This window comes from Chionomys nivalis, chromosome 13 (genome assembly GCF_950005125.1).
Source record: "Chionomys nivalis chromosome 13, mChiNiv1.1, whole genome shotgun sequence".
Classification (NCBI taxonomy): domain Eukaryota; kingdom Metazoa; phylum Chordata; class Mammalia; order Rodentia; family Cricetidae; genus Chionomys; species Chionomys nivalis.
The window spans coordinates 52,351,463-52,368,801 of NC_080098.1; the positions used below are offsets into that span (position 1 = coordinate 52,351,463).

The window sequence follows — 17,339 nt, forward strand, 5'->3', positions numbered from 1 at the left end:
TTTTTTTTATTTGAGCATATTCTTTGTATAAAATCTGTGTTTCTATGATCAAATTTCCTTTTAAATAGCCATGAGATGGAGAAATACTGACTAGAAACGCTAAAATTAAAGATGTACTGAATGCCACAAATGCAGTGAAACCGTTCTTTAAAAAGTTCCCTGTGGAGCGGATGGCCTGGGCCTGTGGTCCAGAAGCTGCCAAAAAAGGTCGTAGGCTATCTTCAAGGTGCCTGATAGAGCTGGCATTTCTGTCCTCCGGGCCTGACCCCTTCTGTGACTCTGGTGATTGACTGGGTTGAGTGAGGACTCTCTCCTGCCTTCATAGCCTGTTTCACCCTAAATGCAGGTCTTAGAGTATCTCACACATCTGAAGAGGTTGCATTTCTCCATTTTTTTTTTTTTTTTTTTTTGAGCAGACAGACTGGCTCAGCCACTATCACAGCTTAGTATTGCTTTCTAGCAGGCCAGCCCTGGAACTAGCAGGGACCCATCCTCAGCACTGTGTAGAGGGGGAACCGTCCCTGTGAGTTTGGGTAATGCTATGGAAACGTCTTGAGTTTGACCCATCATGTAAGGTGGAGACCTGTTTATGCCCTTGGACTTGAGTGAATGGCCAAGTATGTTGACTTTGTCTTTCAGAGACCTCGGGGAGAAGCTTCTCGTGGATTTTAGAAGTACCAGTTTATCTTAAGTCATCAGTTTCTTTTTATCTTAAGAGTTTTTTTTAAATGGAGTTGTTGTACATACCTCTGTGACTTTAATGGCGTCTTTCGCCCTTCAGAATCTACAGCGTGGTACTACAGAACCAAGAAGGACAGCATTTGAGATTAATGCAGGCACCATTCCAGTTTAAATATTTCTGATTTAGAGAGGCGATGAGTTGGAGGGAAAGGTTAATGGTGTCCTGTGGTGTGCTCCGTTGGACTACTAAAGAAGTTGCCAAAATGGCCTCGCTCAGAAAAGATGACAGATTTCACTCAGCCTGCTACCGTTGCCATTGTAGGGAGAAGGCTGATAAGCTTCAGTGTGAATGTCAGCAAACAGCATGGCCAGCGCAGCCCTGGATAATCACATGCTTTCCAAAGGTGTTTGAAGTTTTCGCTCTGTGAGGCTGTCTTTGCACTAGAGGTGAATAAAGAGTTCTGAACATGTTAGCCTAGAATATACCAAATGCAGTAAATGTATATTGAAAATTAACTGTCTTTGAAGAAGCTTGGGTGTAACTGAGATGGTGCCTCCCTGTAGTAGGCAGGGTTTGAAATTAATGGCCATGTGCTACAATGAACTAGGGAAATTGGATTGCTGTTCGTTGGTTATCTTACTAAAATTGTAGTTGCAAAAGCTGGTTAATTCTAAAAGTCAAAATAAGCGTAAAGTGTTAGTGGATCTGATGGGCAAGTACAGGATATGGCCCAAAAGACCCCACCGCTGCGGAACTACACTGTACCATTCCTCCTGTTGGCACCCACCGCCCAAGCACCTGACACGTCTTAGGGTTTTGTTTCTGTGAAGAGACACCATGACGATAGCAACTCTTGTAAAGGAAAGCATTTAATTGGGGCTGGCTTACAAGTTCAGAAGTTTAGTCTGTTATCAGCCTGACAGGTAGCACGGTAGGAGCTGGAGAGGTAGCTGAGAGTTCTACGTCTGGTTTGGCAGGCAACAGGCGAGAGACACGCCCGCCTAGCCTGAGCATTTGTAAACCCAAACCCCAGTAATATACTTCTTCCAACAGGAACCGCCTCCTAATTCCTGTCAAGTAGCACCACTTGCTAATGACCAAGCATTCAAGTACATGAGCCTGTGGGGGCCATTCCTATTCAAGCCACCACATTGCTGCACTGCACCTCTCCCTCTCAGCCACCATTCCTATATTTTCCTTCATTTCTCTCTGTTCTCCACACTAAAGGGAATGGTGGGTCTTCCGATGTTCTGCTCATTTTACAGTACTCTAAGATGACCTTTCCACACTTCCAATATGGAACTGTTTTGTTTTGTTTTGTTTTGTTTTTAAACTGTCAGAGTGAAATAAAATACACCTGCAGTTGCACCTATCCTACTGGATTTACTTAGAAACCAGCCCGGCCACTGGGACTGGCAGATCTGTGTTACTAATAATTGTCCATCTTCTTGTTTCCATTTTCTGAGAGCAAAACTGAACTTCCTCTGTGGGATTTGAATTTGTCATTAAAGACCATTCTGACTTGAATAGTTTTTTTTTTTTTTTTTTTTTTTTTGACTTTGAAATAGGATTCACATTTAAGGGTCCTAGTTTCCTTAATGTTCTACACTTTGGCTCTAAAGTGTTGATTATAGCCCACAGCTTTGTACTTACTTCATGGGGTGTCTGTTGTGAAGGACTCAGTAAATGTATGATTTCAGACTCCTTTGTGCTACTAAAGGCTCCCTTTCTAGATTTAGGGATCTAAATCCCCTTAGGGATTAGTGCGCTCTGAGGAGCTCAGCAAACTCCCAGTGAAGACGGGGGCTGGCAGAGGGTTCTTAGCACAGGATAATCCACACAGCACTGACCTGTGTGCCACAAAACCTGAGCACAGGCAAGGGCTGTTGGCTGTGCCCTTGTGCTAAGAAGTTTGCATGGTGAAATCATGTGGTTAATGACCATTCAGCAAACTTTGAAACTGGCTCAGAACCAGAGGCAGAATGCTGATGTGTGGATGCTGCCTGTGGGTGTTAGCAGTCCAGGATGGCTCAGGAGACGGCAGCACCTGGCTATAAACGGATAAACAAAGACCTTCCTTGTCTCTGGACTAGGACGGCCTCCGAAGTGCATGCCTTCTTCTATATTTTAGTCCGTTGACTTTTACAGCCTTGTCTCCCCTGCTTGCCTATCCCAAGGATACTAAATTGAAGATGGTTAGCAAGGAAATGGAAGTGAGCACAGTCCATACTTCCCAAGAACTTGACTATAGCTGCTCATTAAATACATTCTGGGATAATATAGGAAAATAAATATTAAGTGTAACTTTAACATAGAATTACTGTAAGATGCAGTAATTCCATTTTTAGGGGTGGGTTCAGAGGATGAAAAGCAGCCTGGAAGAGAGAAAAGAGAGAGTGCTAATGAAAGTCGGAAGGTGAAAACCGCCCGCGGTCCGTTGGCTGGTGGACAGATGTGCGGCTATGATCTGGCCAGACAGCAGGATCATCGGGCCTTAAAAAAACCAAGTCCTTTCTGTGCTACATCAGGACTGTGCCTTAAGGACATTGTTCTGAGTAAGCAGGCCAGTCACACAAGGCAGACGTGTGGTTCTCCTTACAGGAGGAGCCCCCAAAGTAGCCAGATCCTCGAACACGAAGGAGCTGGAACAAAGAAGTCAGTGTTTATCGGGGATGTCACATGCCTCTGTAAAATGTGCTCGATGGCACTGAACTACTGTACACTTAGAAACACCCAACAAACTGTAACACTGCAATATAACCCATTTGTTTGCTAATCTTTGTTGGGGGCCCTGGAGAGATACCTGGCTGTCATTGCTCCAAGAATAGAGTCTATAGATCGTTGAGCGAGAGTGCCACGGCTTGATCCTGGTGTCCCTGCAAACACTGGTGTACACTGCAGGGAAGCTTTTCAAGCATAGGAGAAGCTCGTGCAGTGAGTGTGAGGGACAGAGGTAGACCTCAGAACAGCATTTTGATCTTGTGAATGAGGCTTTTTAAGTGTGTGCGTGTTTGCACTTGTATAGGCAGTCATATCTGTGCAGGTGTTCGTGCAGGTGTGAAGGCCAGAGGTTGACCTCATGTCTTCCTCGGTCACTTACACTTGCAGTATTATTAAGGTATTAATTGAGCTTACCAGCTAGCTAGTTCAACTAGCCTGCTTGCCTCGGAATCCTGTCTCTCCCTTTTGAAGTGCTGTGATTACAGTTAGGCCACCATACCTGTCTGGCATTTAAGTGGGTACCAGGGATTCAAATGGAGGTTCTCGTGCTTGCCTGGCCATCACTTTACCCACTGAGCCATTTCCCTAACTCCTATTAGAATTCTGTGTGTGTGTTTGTATTTTCTAATAATCTCCTAGCATGAACTGTTGCCTGAATAGCAGTGGTCCTGGGTGTTGTGTTCAGGCCCTGCTGATGAATAATAGTCCTTTATTTAGGACAAGTGAGACTGGGAGGTGCGTGTTTTAAGCCCAAGGAGAGGATGCTGCCGTGTGGCCTTAGTTTGTTTCCTCTCAAATTGTCATCCACGGAAGGGAAATCGGAGCATGCCTGAGAAACAGCCATTCCTTCCCAGCCCAACAGTGGCTTTCCCCCCCATTTGTAAAAAGCAGCCCCTTTGGCTCTTCACTCAGGTCAATGCCAGAAGTAATAAAAACAACCCTGGTATGGAGCCCTTAAATTTTAATAAGCTATGAGACATGTGTTGGGAGCTACATCAGCCCTCGGGGTTTTTCCTAACTGGCTAGAACGTATTTACCGTTCCCCGGATGAGCTCAAGCATTCCTCTCTCCCTGGGCTCGGCTGTCAGTTGTTGCTGGCAGGTGGGTGAGTTGTTGATCATTTAATCCCTCCACTGTTATTCCTATAATTATTTAATGTGCTGTTTAACCCTCAGAAGGCTGGTTCCAATCTGTTCTTTTCCATCCTGGCTATTTGTGGTCCCCTGAATCTGGCATATCCGGACATTCCATTTCTTTGCTAATTTGGCATAGTATCCTAATGTGCCAGTGTCTGGTAACAGTTGCATTCAGCAGATACCCTTTGAGAACCCACAATATGCAAAGCACTTGGGAGCCGCCGAAATCTCAATCCCATCAAGTCTTAACCCAGAAGTCTTTGGAGATATTCCTAACTTTGAAGATTTCCCATCAATTAATTCTTTTCCCAACATGTACCTTTTGCTGGTTTGCTTTTCTTGTGCCTGTGTGTTTGCCGCTGTGGGGCTGCTGGGTGTAATGGGATCTTAACGCCTACTGGTGAGCTCAGGCGACAGTAGACCTTGGGTTTCCTCTTGTGAAGAGATTTAGTGAGGTCCTGGTACCCCGCAGTGAGCATTGGCAAGGCCATCAATCAGTGTTAGGAGCCAGCCTTTGCCCCGACCAGCCACCTGTCTTCATTACTCCAAGAAACCACACTTTCCCTTGGATTTGGTGTCAGATAAGTTGGAAAGAGTTATAGTTATGACTGAATGACTAGTCTATTATGAGGGAACGTGGTTGATCAAAATATGGACATTTCATTTGCCTGACCTTGAAGCTATGCCACAAACAACCAATCCGCTATCTCTGCCTTGAGAGCCCTCACAGAACCAGTCACTCGTCTCCTGGGGTTGACCAGTACTGCACAGCTCTCTGCTGGATTCTAAGATCCTGGCCAGCTGTCTTCCTGGTTCCTCTGTTACTTAAGTTTAATTGTTGGGTCTGTAGGTTTCTTCGGTGTGAAGGAAATGTCATGACTCCTGTAACCTCCCTTCTGCCCTATTTTACATTTGGGGCTATTTCAGACCTTGAGTATGGTCCATCGCTGGTAGGTATCAAATGCATCAGCCCTTGAGTTGTGCTGTTCACATCAGGTGACTGGCAGTGTGGACCAAAGGCACTCTCAGGAGTTCTCTGGGAATCTGGTGACTCAGAGTGAGAAGCCCTGCTGCTGGTAGCAGCACATCACTCTTGGCATGTCAAATACGTCATTATTGTGTCTCCCTTGATTGAATTAGACTGGTCTTATTTAGGTTCAGGAAGGTATAATTAACTGTTTAGAGTTGATTTAAAGTTACATAGTCTCTCTCATTAATTGGTAGTTCTTTTTTGTCTAAACATAGTGTTTTTCAACTTAGCTCTCCTTACTGCTTTGCACACTTAATATTTTTAGATTAGCTCTCGCTGGAAAGTTAGCTGTTACAGAAAGTCACTTTAACTGAAGAACCCACAGCTTTGCTTCCTAAGCTATGTGCTCTTGAGTTTTTAATGTTTCCCTCCAGTTTTCCATTCATCTACTTTTTGTCTGTTTCTGATACTCCTGAGTTATTTTGCAGTTTTAATGAAGTATTCGTGTGCTTTGTGGACTAAGGTGGAGCTTATATCTTTGCCACTTGTAGGTTGCCTTTGTTCTGTAAAGAAGGAATCTTGTGCGATCTTGTGGCAACTGCTAACGCTGTACCATAATTGAGTGGTCCGGGGTGTCATCCCTGACCTTTGGACAGCCCCAGATCTCCTTGGAGAGCTGGATACACGTGTGTGCTCAGGGCTGGAAACTGAGTCATTAACACAAGTGCCTCAGGTCTGAAACCTCTGACCCATATGGTAATCCTGTACACTTCAACTAAGTTTATGCTTAATGTTGACATATTGGTTCTTAATTTGTATGGAAAATTGTTGAATGAAAAGTTCAAGGAGGTGGCCAGACAGATGGCCCAGTAGTTAAGAGTGCATATTGTTCTTGCAGAGGACCCAAATTTGACCCCCAGAACCCACTTAGACAGCCTGTAACTCCAGCTCCAGGGAATCTACACACTTCTAAATTTTTCAGACAGAAGCAAATGCATACACACACACTAGCACGTAAATAAGTAATAATATTTTAAGAAAGAAGAATTTGAGAAAAGTTTCAGTGGCCAAGGGAGTCATGTCATTGTGCAGTCAGATAAAAGTGGTTCAAAGAGTGAAAGGCTTGAGAATCAAGCCAATCAGAACAGTGAGGGCAGGCAGAGGAGGGGACCAGGGTTGCATGTGTGAAGAGCAGGGGCAGACCAGACTGGTGCTGAGCCCATCCCTCCCCACATCCAAAGGCCTGTGACCTCTCCCCTCTGGTTAGTGTAGTCAGGACAGAGACCTGGCATTCTGCCCAGTCAACCACCTGTCTTCCAGGATGGCAATGCGCCAGTGGGGAGAGGGCCGGGGAGGCTGCCTTAGTCACTGTTCTGTTGCTGCGAAAACACATCATGACCAAGGCAACTCTTATGAAACATGGCGTTTAATTGGAGGCTTTAAGAGGGTCAGTCCCTTGTCATCATGATGGGGTGCACATCGCAGCAGGGAGGTGTGGTGCTAAGAAGGAGCTGAGAACTACATCCAGATCCACGGGTAGCAGGCAAAAGCACATTCAAGCCCGTAGTGACACGCTTCCTCCAACAAGTTTACACCTACTCCAGTAAGGCCACACCCTTAATCCTTCTAACCCTTCTCAAACAGTTCACCAGCTAAGGACTGAACATTCACAAATATGAGCCTATGGGAGCCATCCTCATTCAAACCACCACTATTCAGGAACCAGGCACAGAGGTTGAATTGGTAAGCTTGAAACTCAGGTGTGTGGATCTGTCAAGAGGATCAGAGAAGTGGTTCTCAGCCTTCCTAACACTGTCACCCTGTAATACAATCCCTCATGTTGTGGTCACCCCAACCATAGCTACTTCATACCTGTGATTTTGCTACTGTTATGAATTGCAATGTAAATAACCTGATATGCGACACCTGAGGGGATAGCAGCCTATAGGTTGAAAGCCCTTGAGGTAGAAGCACTTCCCTCAGGGCCCAGGTGATTTGGGTGGTGCTTTCTAGGGACACAGCTGGAGCCTCTCATGAGGTAAACTTAGCATGGAGATGCTGGCATGGAAGTTGCATGCTCAGACCTTCCCAGCATGACCCACCTTGAAGGACTGGGCACTATATGGATACACTGTGATCTCTAGTTTCTAAGAGTCCTGTCTGAAACAAGTACTAACTGGTAACCATGAAACTACCTTTGTATCCCAGAGCTTTAAAGTACTCATGTGTGGGGCAGGGGGTGGCCTCCCAGTAGAGAATACAGTATCTATCTCTCACCTGTTGCCCAATATCTCCAGGGCCAAGGTCAGATTTTAACCACCTTGCAGTGATGGCTAAAAGAACTCCTAACCTTATCCAAGGATGAAAACTTGCAACTGTACCAGCTAGAGCAGGAAGGGTATTCCAGTCTGGAGTATCTAGCCTGGCAGCTGTGTGGTGATATCAGCTCACCACAGTCAGTCTGGTCCTCCTGTTCTCTGTGCTGCCCCTGTGTTGTTGGCCTGCATCTAGAACCCCGAGCCACTAGAATGTTTGGCTGGGGTAGAGGGCGTTGCCTATACCTACAGCTCTGGAATAGGCAGTGACAGGGAGTGAGTTTATTCAGCCGAGTTTGGACATGCTGCCTCCCAAGGAGCTAAGTTCAGCCGGGGGCTCAGGGGGCTGTTCATTCATGAGCGCTCTCCACACAGTTGTACTAGGTACCTTGCAGAGGACTGCGGAGCATCTATCACTGGGAAACTCAGACCCCTGTAGTTGGACCCCTGTAGTTGGAGCGAGGGGCCTTTTGTACTCTTTGTATCGTTATAAAAAAGATGCTACTGTTTCAAGGCTGCCTTCACTTACTAATGTGTTCAAATGAAAACATCCCTCTTGAGAAGTAGTATGGTTCCAAACACTACACCTTTTAGATACTGTTTCCACTCTATTCTAACCGATTTTACCCATTTTTGCTGTTGATACAAAAGTAGGGGAAAGGTAGACTTTTTTTCCCCTGGGGATGAGCCAGGTGGTTACTGTTTTCTGCTTTAGTTAAAGGCACCATTCCGTTGTCTCGCTCCTAGGCTTCTAAAGACAAGTAGAGTTGTTCTGTCTGCGGTGTCTCCCCACCCTCAGATTTACGATTTGCCTGTGTCTGCATGCAGGGGGAATGCACGTGCATCCTGACTAATCTTTGTTAAACGTCCTGGCTCCATAGGCTTCTTCCTGGCTTTCTTGAAATACGGAAACCATGAGCTGTTCTTTCTAAAGTATCTTAAACTTACCTCTGTCCCGAGCCTCAGGCATATGATTTTTTTTTTAACAAATTTCCAGTCTTAAAACTCATTCTTTGGAAAATAAACTTCCTTTTTCTTTTAGATCTATACCTCTGTAAGAAATAGGCATAATAAGAAACAGTTTCGACAGCTTCATTATTCTAGTTTGGTTTCTGTCATTGTGATGAGCACCATAACCAAAAGCAACTTGGAGAAGAAAGGGTGTGTTTTATTTACAGCTCCCATCATCAGGGAAAGCAATGCCAGCATCCAAGGCAAGACTCCAGAGGCAGGAGCTGAAGCAGAGGCCACAGAGAAATGCAGCTTACTGGCCTCCTCCTCCTGGGTTTGCTTAACCATCTTTCTTATACAGCCTGAGCCCTCGTACAAAACCCAGCAATAAAGAAAATCCACTTCCCCACCTCACCCCCTGATATATTAATAGGCCCGACCACTGTAGGCAATGAATGTCTCCAGTGAGGTTCCCTCTTGCCAGGTGTATCAAATTGACAGCTGAAGCTAACTGTGACACGTCTCGGATTTTAAAACAAAAACATTTTAACTTGTTTCTATGTGGACCGTTGTTGCACAGCCCAGGAGTAGTGCGCTGAGCAAGACGTTGCTGCGTCTTTCCCCTCTGGGGGTAATTACCTTGTAGTCTATTAGTATTATCTGTCTTGGCTGCTTGGGGCCTGACTAGCACCCCATGGGCTATCAACCTGGCATGTCTGAATTTCCCCCCTCATAGGTCATTGTTCCACTCTTGGTCTTTATATATGGATGATAATTAGTTTTGAAATGTCTTTTTCTGTTAATCTCATCAGTTTGGGGATCTCTTCCTATTCAGTGATTTAATCTTGGACTTCAGTTCTGGTTTTCTCCTGTCAGCCTTGGGTTGCTTGCTGGATATCAATTCTTTTACAATTTAAGGTGTTGGGTTTTTATTATATACTTAAAATCTGTGTTTGTTTTTAAATTATGTGTTTGTCTGTGAGTATGTGCATGGGAATGCAGGTGCCATGGAGGCCAGAGACATCGGGTCACCTAGAATTGGAGTTCTAGGCAGAAGTGTTAGCTTGTTCTGTCTCACTGTAAGTTTGGTGTAATTCCATACATCTTTCATCTTAGACCAGCATAGGTTTATGGTCAATGTGTGTCTGTGCCTTGCTCTGCATGTAACACCTCTCACCAGGGCTTCTGAGGACTCCCAGCCCTGTGTAAACTCTGAAGATTACTCAGTTTAGGTCTCTAGGAGCTGAGCTGATCTAGCCTCAAAAGTCGGTCTCTACCAGACTTAATACAATTTTTCCCTGTATATATCCAGACTGGTATTGGAATCCCGAACAAGCCCTGCACACCAGTGTTTTCCTCTACCCTTGGGTAGAGTGCTGTTACACCTTTACGCTGCCCTCCCTGCCCGCCATCCAGCGTCTGGAGATAGATAACTTGCGTGTTCTAGTTGCCTTTGTGTAGCTGTGGGCCATACAACTTAAGGAAGTAGGGGCAGGGCTTGGCTCCCAGTTTCAGAGGGATTTCAGTCATCACAATAGAAAGGCATGGTGGGACCAGCTCAGTTCATGGTGGCAGGAAGAGCCTAATTACATCTGGGCAAGCAAAAAAAGAAAGAAAAAAAAACTGAGAAAACTTCCCAGAACACAGGGGTAGGTACAACCTAATAAGGTCTGCCCAGGTACCCTACCACCCAGTTCTGGTGCATGGCCTTACCTCCTGGAGAGTCACAGTCTCCCAGTGCTCAAAAATACGTCTGGTGTGGGACATTGTTTAATTCAGACCACAACAGTAGCCACTAGCAGAGACCAGAAAGCACAGCACCTTTCTAGTTTGGAAGCAGATTCCAGTCATTCTTGGAAACCTGCCCCCAGGCTATGTGTATGCACCAGGGTTTGAAAGTATCTTTAATTACTCTTCAGTCGGTAAAAGAAAAACAAGTGTTCGAAGAGAAGTGATTCTTTCCTTGAGAAATGTTAAGATTTTCACTCAAGGGACGACACTGATGGTCAGGGGTGTCAGCGGTTTATTCTCTGTGGAGGAACTTTGGCTCCTATGTTTTCATGAGAGCTATCCATTGAGTCCCTGGATTTTTGTTTATGGTGTAAAGAACAGTTCTTCCCAGGCCTTCGATACAGTAGTTTACAGCTGTGTGCTTTTACTGGGAGCTGTGAAAAAAGGCCAACAGCTGGAGGCTTGCGCCCACCCTACTGCGGAAGCCCAGGGGTTTATTGGAGTTATTAGAGGAGCCACTGCAGCACCAGAAAGTTCGCCCTAAATGTCCTCAGGAAAGCCATGTTTCTGGGCCTCACTACCCTGCTTGAGGCAGCTCCACAGCTCAGTGTCCCTCCTCAGCCATTGGCCCTGCTTGTTTCACGTGGGGGTAGGGGGTGGGCTTGTGAAGCTTCAAAGGTTGGAGGAGCTTTCTGAGACTGGGAGTTTGCTTTGCTTCCTGATTTCCAAGGCACACCCTTCTGAAAGGGAGTGTTGACAATATGGAGGATCTCATTACAGCTCTGTTCTGCTCCAGTGTTGAACCGGCTGCCTCTGGCTTAGCTTTGTGACATCTAGACTTCGTAAATAACTCTTGAATGTTGTGAGCACTAGGGCTAGGAGGGTAGATGGTACAACAGCGGCCCTGCCTTCACAGGCCTTCATGGGGTATTCCGAAGTAAATATTATATATGAGAGTGCAATGAGAGCTACTTTTAGGGGGGTACTTTATAAAGAGGTTGAAGACAAGAGGGCGGCATGGGCTGAGTAGGTGCGGAAACACTTGCTAGTGATGTCTAGGCGAGCAAAAGAAGCTAGCCGTTTGAGTTCAAGGACAAGATATTCTAGGCAGAGGAATAGTGTGTTCAGAGGTCCTGAAGTGGGCACACACCTGGATGGGTATAAGAACATGTGGCTTGACTGTCTAGAGCGAGCACAGACAGGCACAGATGCTATAGGCAGGGACTTAATTTCATGTCGATGCTATGTAATGTCAAGGTCAGTCTTACGTGAGCACTTCCTATCTAAGTCGTGCCTCATGCTATTCACAGGTGGATAACAAACAGGGTCCTCTAGCACAGTGAGCCAGAAGTTACTGGTTGGTTGGTTGGTTGGTTGGTTGGTTGGTTGGTTGGTTGGTTGGTTGTTAAAACAAGGTCTCACTGTGTAGCCCTGGGTGGCTTGAACTCACAAAAATACTCCCACCTCTACTACCTAAGTGCTGGGATTAAAGGCATGCTCCACCATGTCTAGCAAATTGATTGTATTTTCACAGCCTTTGGTAATTTTTACATTTTAAGCTTTAACAATTACACTTTAAATGAGTAGCGTGTACCAATTGTAGAAACTAGTGGGTTTTATTATGGCATTGCTATGCATGCATGCATGCATATAGTCATATTAACCCACTGCATTTTTCTCAGCCTTGCAACTGACTTCCTCTTTCCCATGGAGGGACTGCCTGCTGTCTCAGTATCATCTCTGGTCATCAGTTCCCATATACTCATCTCCAACCCTGGATGTCCCAGCCTCTCTTCTGAGCTATGCACCCTATCCCCATGACTATGCTCGCCCTGGGTAAAGCCAGTGTCTCTAACTCTCAGTTCCCCATGTGCATGCCCCTATCTTGGTCAGTTGAGTTCAGTACTTCAAAATCATACATGGTTCGTTTCTCTGTACTAAATGAATTAATTACCTGGCAGTGTTGACTCTGAATTGAAGTGAGTCAGGAAATGGAGCAGCAAGGAAGAAGTGGTGCTGAAAAGAACGGCGGAGAGCGCTTTGGGCAGAAGTACAGGTTTTGAGCGCCAGTTGGGGAGGATCTGGCAGAAAAGAAAGTGAAGCTTAAAAGTTTTCAGAGCGATTCAACAGCATCCTGCCTGACAGGTGCCATTGGGTGTTCTAGTCAGGAAGGAAAACTTGAGGTCACAAATTCTCTAGAATCATGCAGTCTGGATTTGCCTGCAGAGGAGTGATGTAGACCGCTGTTAGTAGAATTAACCCCTGAACATTAGTGGTTATTCCAGTATGAATTGGGAAAATAAATTCTAATGTGGCTCATGGTGATTCCTGTGAACAATAATGTCCTGATAGTGAGTGAATGCCAGGGTACCATTTTATACAAGTAAAAACAAAGGTAACAGTGTGTGTAAGACCCTGCGTATGTAGTCATCCAGCACCTGTTCTTTAACAGGGGGAATGGAAAAATGTTTATACTTCTTTCCCTATAAAACATCAGGAAGGACACCTTAGAAAGCCTGACCTGAAGTGGGGTGGAAGGCTTTTTAGCACATATGCTATACCGTTAGTTTAGGGGAGACGTAATTGACACAGGCTCTCATCCTGTAACCTAGACTGACCTCAGATCTGTGGTACCACTACATGGGCTTATCTTTAGATTTAAAAAATTCTTCATGTGTATGGGTGTTTTTATCGGCACGTATGTCTGTGTTCCGTGTATACACAGTGCCTGAAGAGTTGAGAATAGGATCGTCTGGAATTGGAGTCCCAAGTGGTTGTTAGCTGCCGTGTGGGTACTAGGAACTGAGCTCAGGCTCTCTGGGAAAGCAACGCGTGCTCTTAACCACTAAGCCATCTCCTCGGCCTCTATTTTTAGAGTCTTAAAACGTGTGCATTTATATCCTGCTTAGATCCATCAAAAGATTAAATTTGAAGGGTTTTTATTGCAAAGATTAAAACAGACGGTGTTGTTTCCTCCTGTTGTGACAGTCAGGGTACTTGACTGTCCACTTTATTATAATAAAAATATTTTAGGTCAGACAGTAGCTTAACGGCAGAGCATGTACCCAACATGCATAATGAGGCTGATCTCTCACACTGAGTAAGAAAAGTTGAGGAATCCTGTACCAAGACTGGTTGAAAATTAGTATCCAGTTTGATGCTGAAGAGCAGTGATGCATGATGGGACACTGCTGGGGAAAAGGAGAGCTGTCTTCAACAGATCCTCCCCAGGCTGTGCTCAAAACCCGTGCTAATTTAAAGAATGTCATGGAAACTGACCAAAGTGGCACACGCCATTAATTCCAGTACTTGGGAGCCAGAGGCAGGGGTATCTCTGTGAGTTCAAGGCCAGCCTGGTCTACATAGTGAGTTCCAAGACAGTCAGGGCTACTTAGTGAGACCTTGTCTCACAAACAAACAAACAAACACTGGTAAAATTGTGGGTCCAGTAGACAGACCTCATAGGCATCTTCTGGGACATGAAGAACTCCTTGCTTTCTGTGATATCCACAGGGAGCAGCGGCCACTTCGCCTAGGCCTGCCAGGACAGGTGCATGGCTTCACCTCTGTGTCTCTCTTGGTCCCTCTTGAACTTAGATGGAGATAGCTCTTCAGATCTCCACCAGTCAGCCTCGTTCTCCTTTTTAAATCCTCAGACTTTGAATGCATTCTCCTTGAGAACCAGTCCCATTCTTTACAAGGCTCAGACTTTTCACTTCCTTTCAGTGGGTGCACGGCCAGCATTTTTCTCTTTGGACACTAGTTAGGCAAGAAGCTGGTTTCTTTAAAAGTAAAAATAAACTTGGGCAAGCTTCTAATTTGTGATGTCCTTTAATAGCCAAGTCCTGGGTTTGCTATGGGCATCTTTGTCTAATTCAGAGGCACCACACTGGGAACGGATTGGTAGGACATCACAGACCACTGTGGTTTCAAACTCTTGGCAGGTACATCTCCGTTCATGGATGCGCTAACAGCCAACGGAACAGCTACCATCCAGACGTCTGTTACAGGAGTGACAGCTGGGAAAAGGAAATTTATTGACGACAGAAGAGACCAGCCTTTTGACAAGCGGTTGCGTTTCAGTGTGAGGCAGACAGAGAGTGCCTACAGATACAGAGACATTGTCGTCAGGAAGCAGGATGGCTTCACCCACATCTTGTTATCCACAAAATCTTCAGAGAATAACTCACTAAACCCAGAGGTGAGAGACACACCCCAGGCTATGGCTTCGTGCTTCTCCGTGCCCTTGGTGTCCTGGCCTGCTTTGCTGGGTGGCACTCTTGGTGATCTTTCTAAACTTCTGGGGAGCTTAACTTCTCGTCACACTTGTGGCCACAGTGACACTTCACAGGAGGAGGGCGCTAAGCAGCTGCTCCATTCTCTGTTGTGGGGACCGTGGCTTTGAAGTGGGGATGGTAGCTGCATCCTTCCCTCTTCATCTCCCCCTCCCCCTAAGTCATCTGCAGATCATAGGGCTCGGTGACCCTGTGACCTTCCTGAAATCACGTGGAAATGTGTATACACCGGCTTTGCTTCAGCATTCATCAGAATCTTGATGGGTCTTAGTCCCTTCAAAGAATCTGTCATCCTGCAGTACGGATGCCATTAGCATTGTAGCAGACACATATCCTTGTCAGTAGTACGTAGTAGAAGAGACCTTTCAGTGATCCGAGGTAATGTGTGTGCAAAGTTAGGAGACCAATTCCAGGACAGCTCTAGAATCCAGTGTGTTTGAACTTGTGCCTCATCAGAGTTTGGAGTTCTAGTGGTTGCTTGTCTGCCATTGCACACATCTTGGGCAAGTGGGTATCTGGCCAGAGTCACAAAATAGGGCAGGTCCTTGGTCCACCTTTAGACTGCAGGGTTCCTTGTTAGTTACTTTCATATGCTTCACGGAGGTCATTCCAAGAGTTGTGTGCTCTCCCACGCTGCATCCCTACTCAGTGCACTCAGACAGCAGATGATTTAGAGATCTTTCCCTATTGTGTTAGGTTGCTCTAGCCAAAAGCCCTAGAACTTAACTCATTCTTGAAACTGGCTGAATATGCCACCTGCTGTCCAAACTAGAATTTCCCGTAGATTTCTTGTGTGTCTTGCCTAGTATGCTGAGAGCCACAGAGACTGTACAAGAGCCAGGTCATGCAGATTTGCGTGCCTTTCCACCGATGTTTGTAATTCCCCGCGCAGTTGTATTCCTGTTCCACCCCAGCGCTCTGATCTCTGGCTATAGAAACTAGAAACCACGCAGAATATTTAGAGTAATGGTGGGTGGAGTGAGCCTCATAGACCTCTTTTATAGACCTAAATTGTCCCGTTAAAAAGTGCTTTGTAGGATTCTATACCCAAAGTGCTCTTGACCACTTGAACTCATGGTGACTTCCAGGTGATGAAAGAAGTTCAGAGTGCCCTGAGCACAGCTGCGGCCGACGACAGCAAGCTAGTGCTGCTCAGCGCGGTGGGCAGTGTCTTCTGTTGTGGTCTGGACTTTATTTATTTTATACGGCGTCTCACGGACGACAGAAAGAGAGAAAGCACTAAGATGGCAGATGCTATCAGGTAAGTACCAACGGGGGTTTTCAGCCGCGCCTTTGGGCTTTTGCACGGTACCCGTCTTTCAGAGAATAAGCCTGTATAAGCCTCAGGAATAACATGTACATCTTCTTCTGAAATGCACTGGTAACAAGATTAATTAAATCCTCTGCCTTATCTATGGCCCCAGCATAAATTACTACTTGCCTTGGGCAGATCACTGATTTCAGGGTTGGCTTAAGCGCAGGGCATTCTGGGAGCATTGTGGTGCAGTAGTCTACCGTGTATTCTCTTCCCTCTGAGTTGTTCAGGCTTTGCAACAGTTCCATAAGGTCACATAATGGGTGTGGTTCTTTGTTTATTTGTTTTTTTTAAATGTAAGTGCATATTCTTGTTTGTTTGCCCCAACTTCATTCTAACTACTCAGAGAAATAAATAATGCTGTTAAAAGTTCATTTTTCTTATACACCCCAGAAAATATACTGCCTATTTGTATGTCTTTCCAGTCTTTTCTGGATATAATTTTAAATTTTTGAAATGATTAAAGCTGTGTTTTGAGACATGTACATTGTAAAGCGACTAAATCACTTAAGTTGGCCCTCACACTTCTGTGGTGAGAATATTGAAAACATTTTTCTTTCTTTTTTTTTTTTTTTCTTTCTTTTTTTTGGAGATAGGGTCTTGCTATATAGGCAAACTGACCTTAGACGACTCCCCCGTCGGCTTTCCAAGTTCTGGGAAGTCCAGACCACTATCATGCCCAGCTTGAAATCTACTTTCTTAGCAGGTTTCAAGTCTACAATATGTTTTTAGTTATAGTCAACATGCCCTTCCCAATATAAGCATTTTAGTATATGTATGTAATAAAAATGTAGTTTGGGCAGAGGCAGGCGGATTTCTGTGAGTTCAAGACCAGCCTGGTCTACAAGAGCTAGTTCCAGGACAGGCTCCAAAACCACAGAGAAACCCTGTCTCGAAAAATCCAAAAAAAAAAAAAAAATGTAGTTTGGGTTCTGTTAAGCACATAAATTATACTATTACTTGGCAGCTTGCCATCTCTGTGTAACATGACCAACCTGGAGACTCATCCATTTCCCCTCTGGTTGGTTTTTTTCCACTGGTTTGTCCTAATGGTTGAGGCGCCTCCCCTAGAACCTCCAGGTCCCACTGTAAGCACATCTCCTTTACTGTGATAATCCCGGCTGCTCTAATTTAAAGTGTCTTAATTTTTCAGAGGTTACTTTTAGTTAAAGTGAATAAAGCCCCTCACCTACCAGGAAGGTCTGTATTTCCCTGCCCACCTC

At 45.3% G+C, this 17,339-nt stretch overlaps 1 protein-coding gene across 3 annotated transcripts in view; it reads left to right on the forward strand.

The window, feature by feature from the left end:
- Cdyl (chromodomain Y like) overlaps positions 1–17,339 on the forward strand; it is a 130,620-nt gene that overhangs the window by 97,550 nt on the left and 15,731 nt on the right. For all 3 annotated transcript variants that reach the window (XM_057787723.1, XM_057787725.1, XM_057787724.1), the window contains 2 exons: positions 14,451–14,707; positions 15,890–16,062. In XM_057787723.1, coding sequence (XP_057643706.1) covers positions 14,451–14,707; positions 15,890–16,062 — 430 coding nt within the window. The remainder of the gene's footprint in view (positions 1–14,450; positions 14,708–15,889; positions 16,063–17,339) is intronic.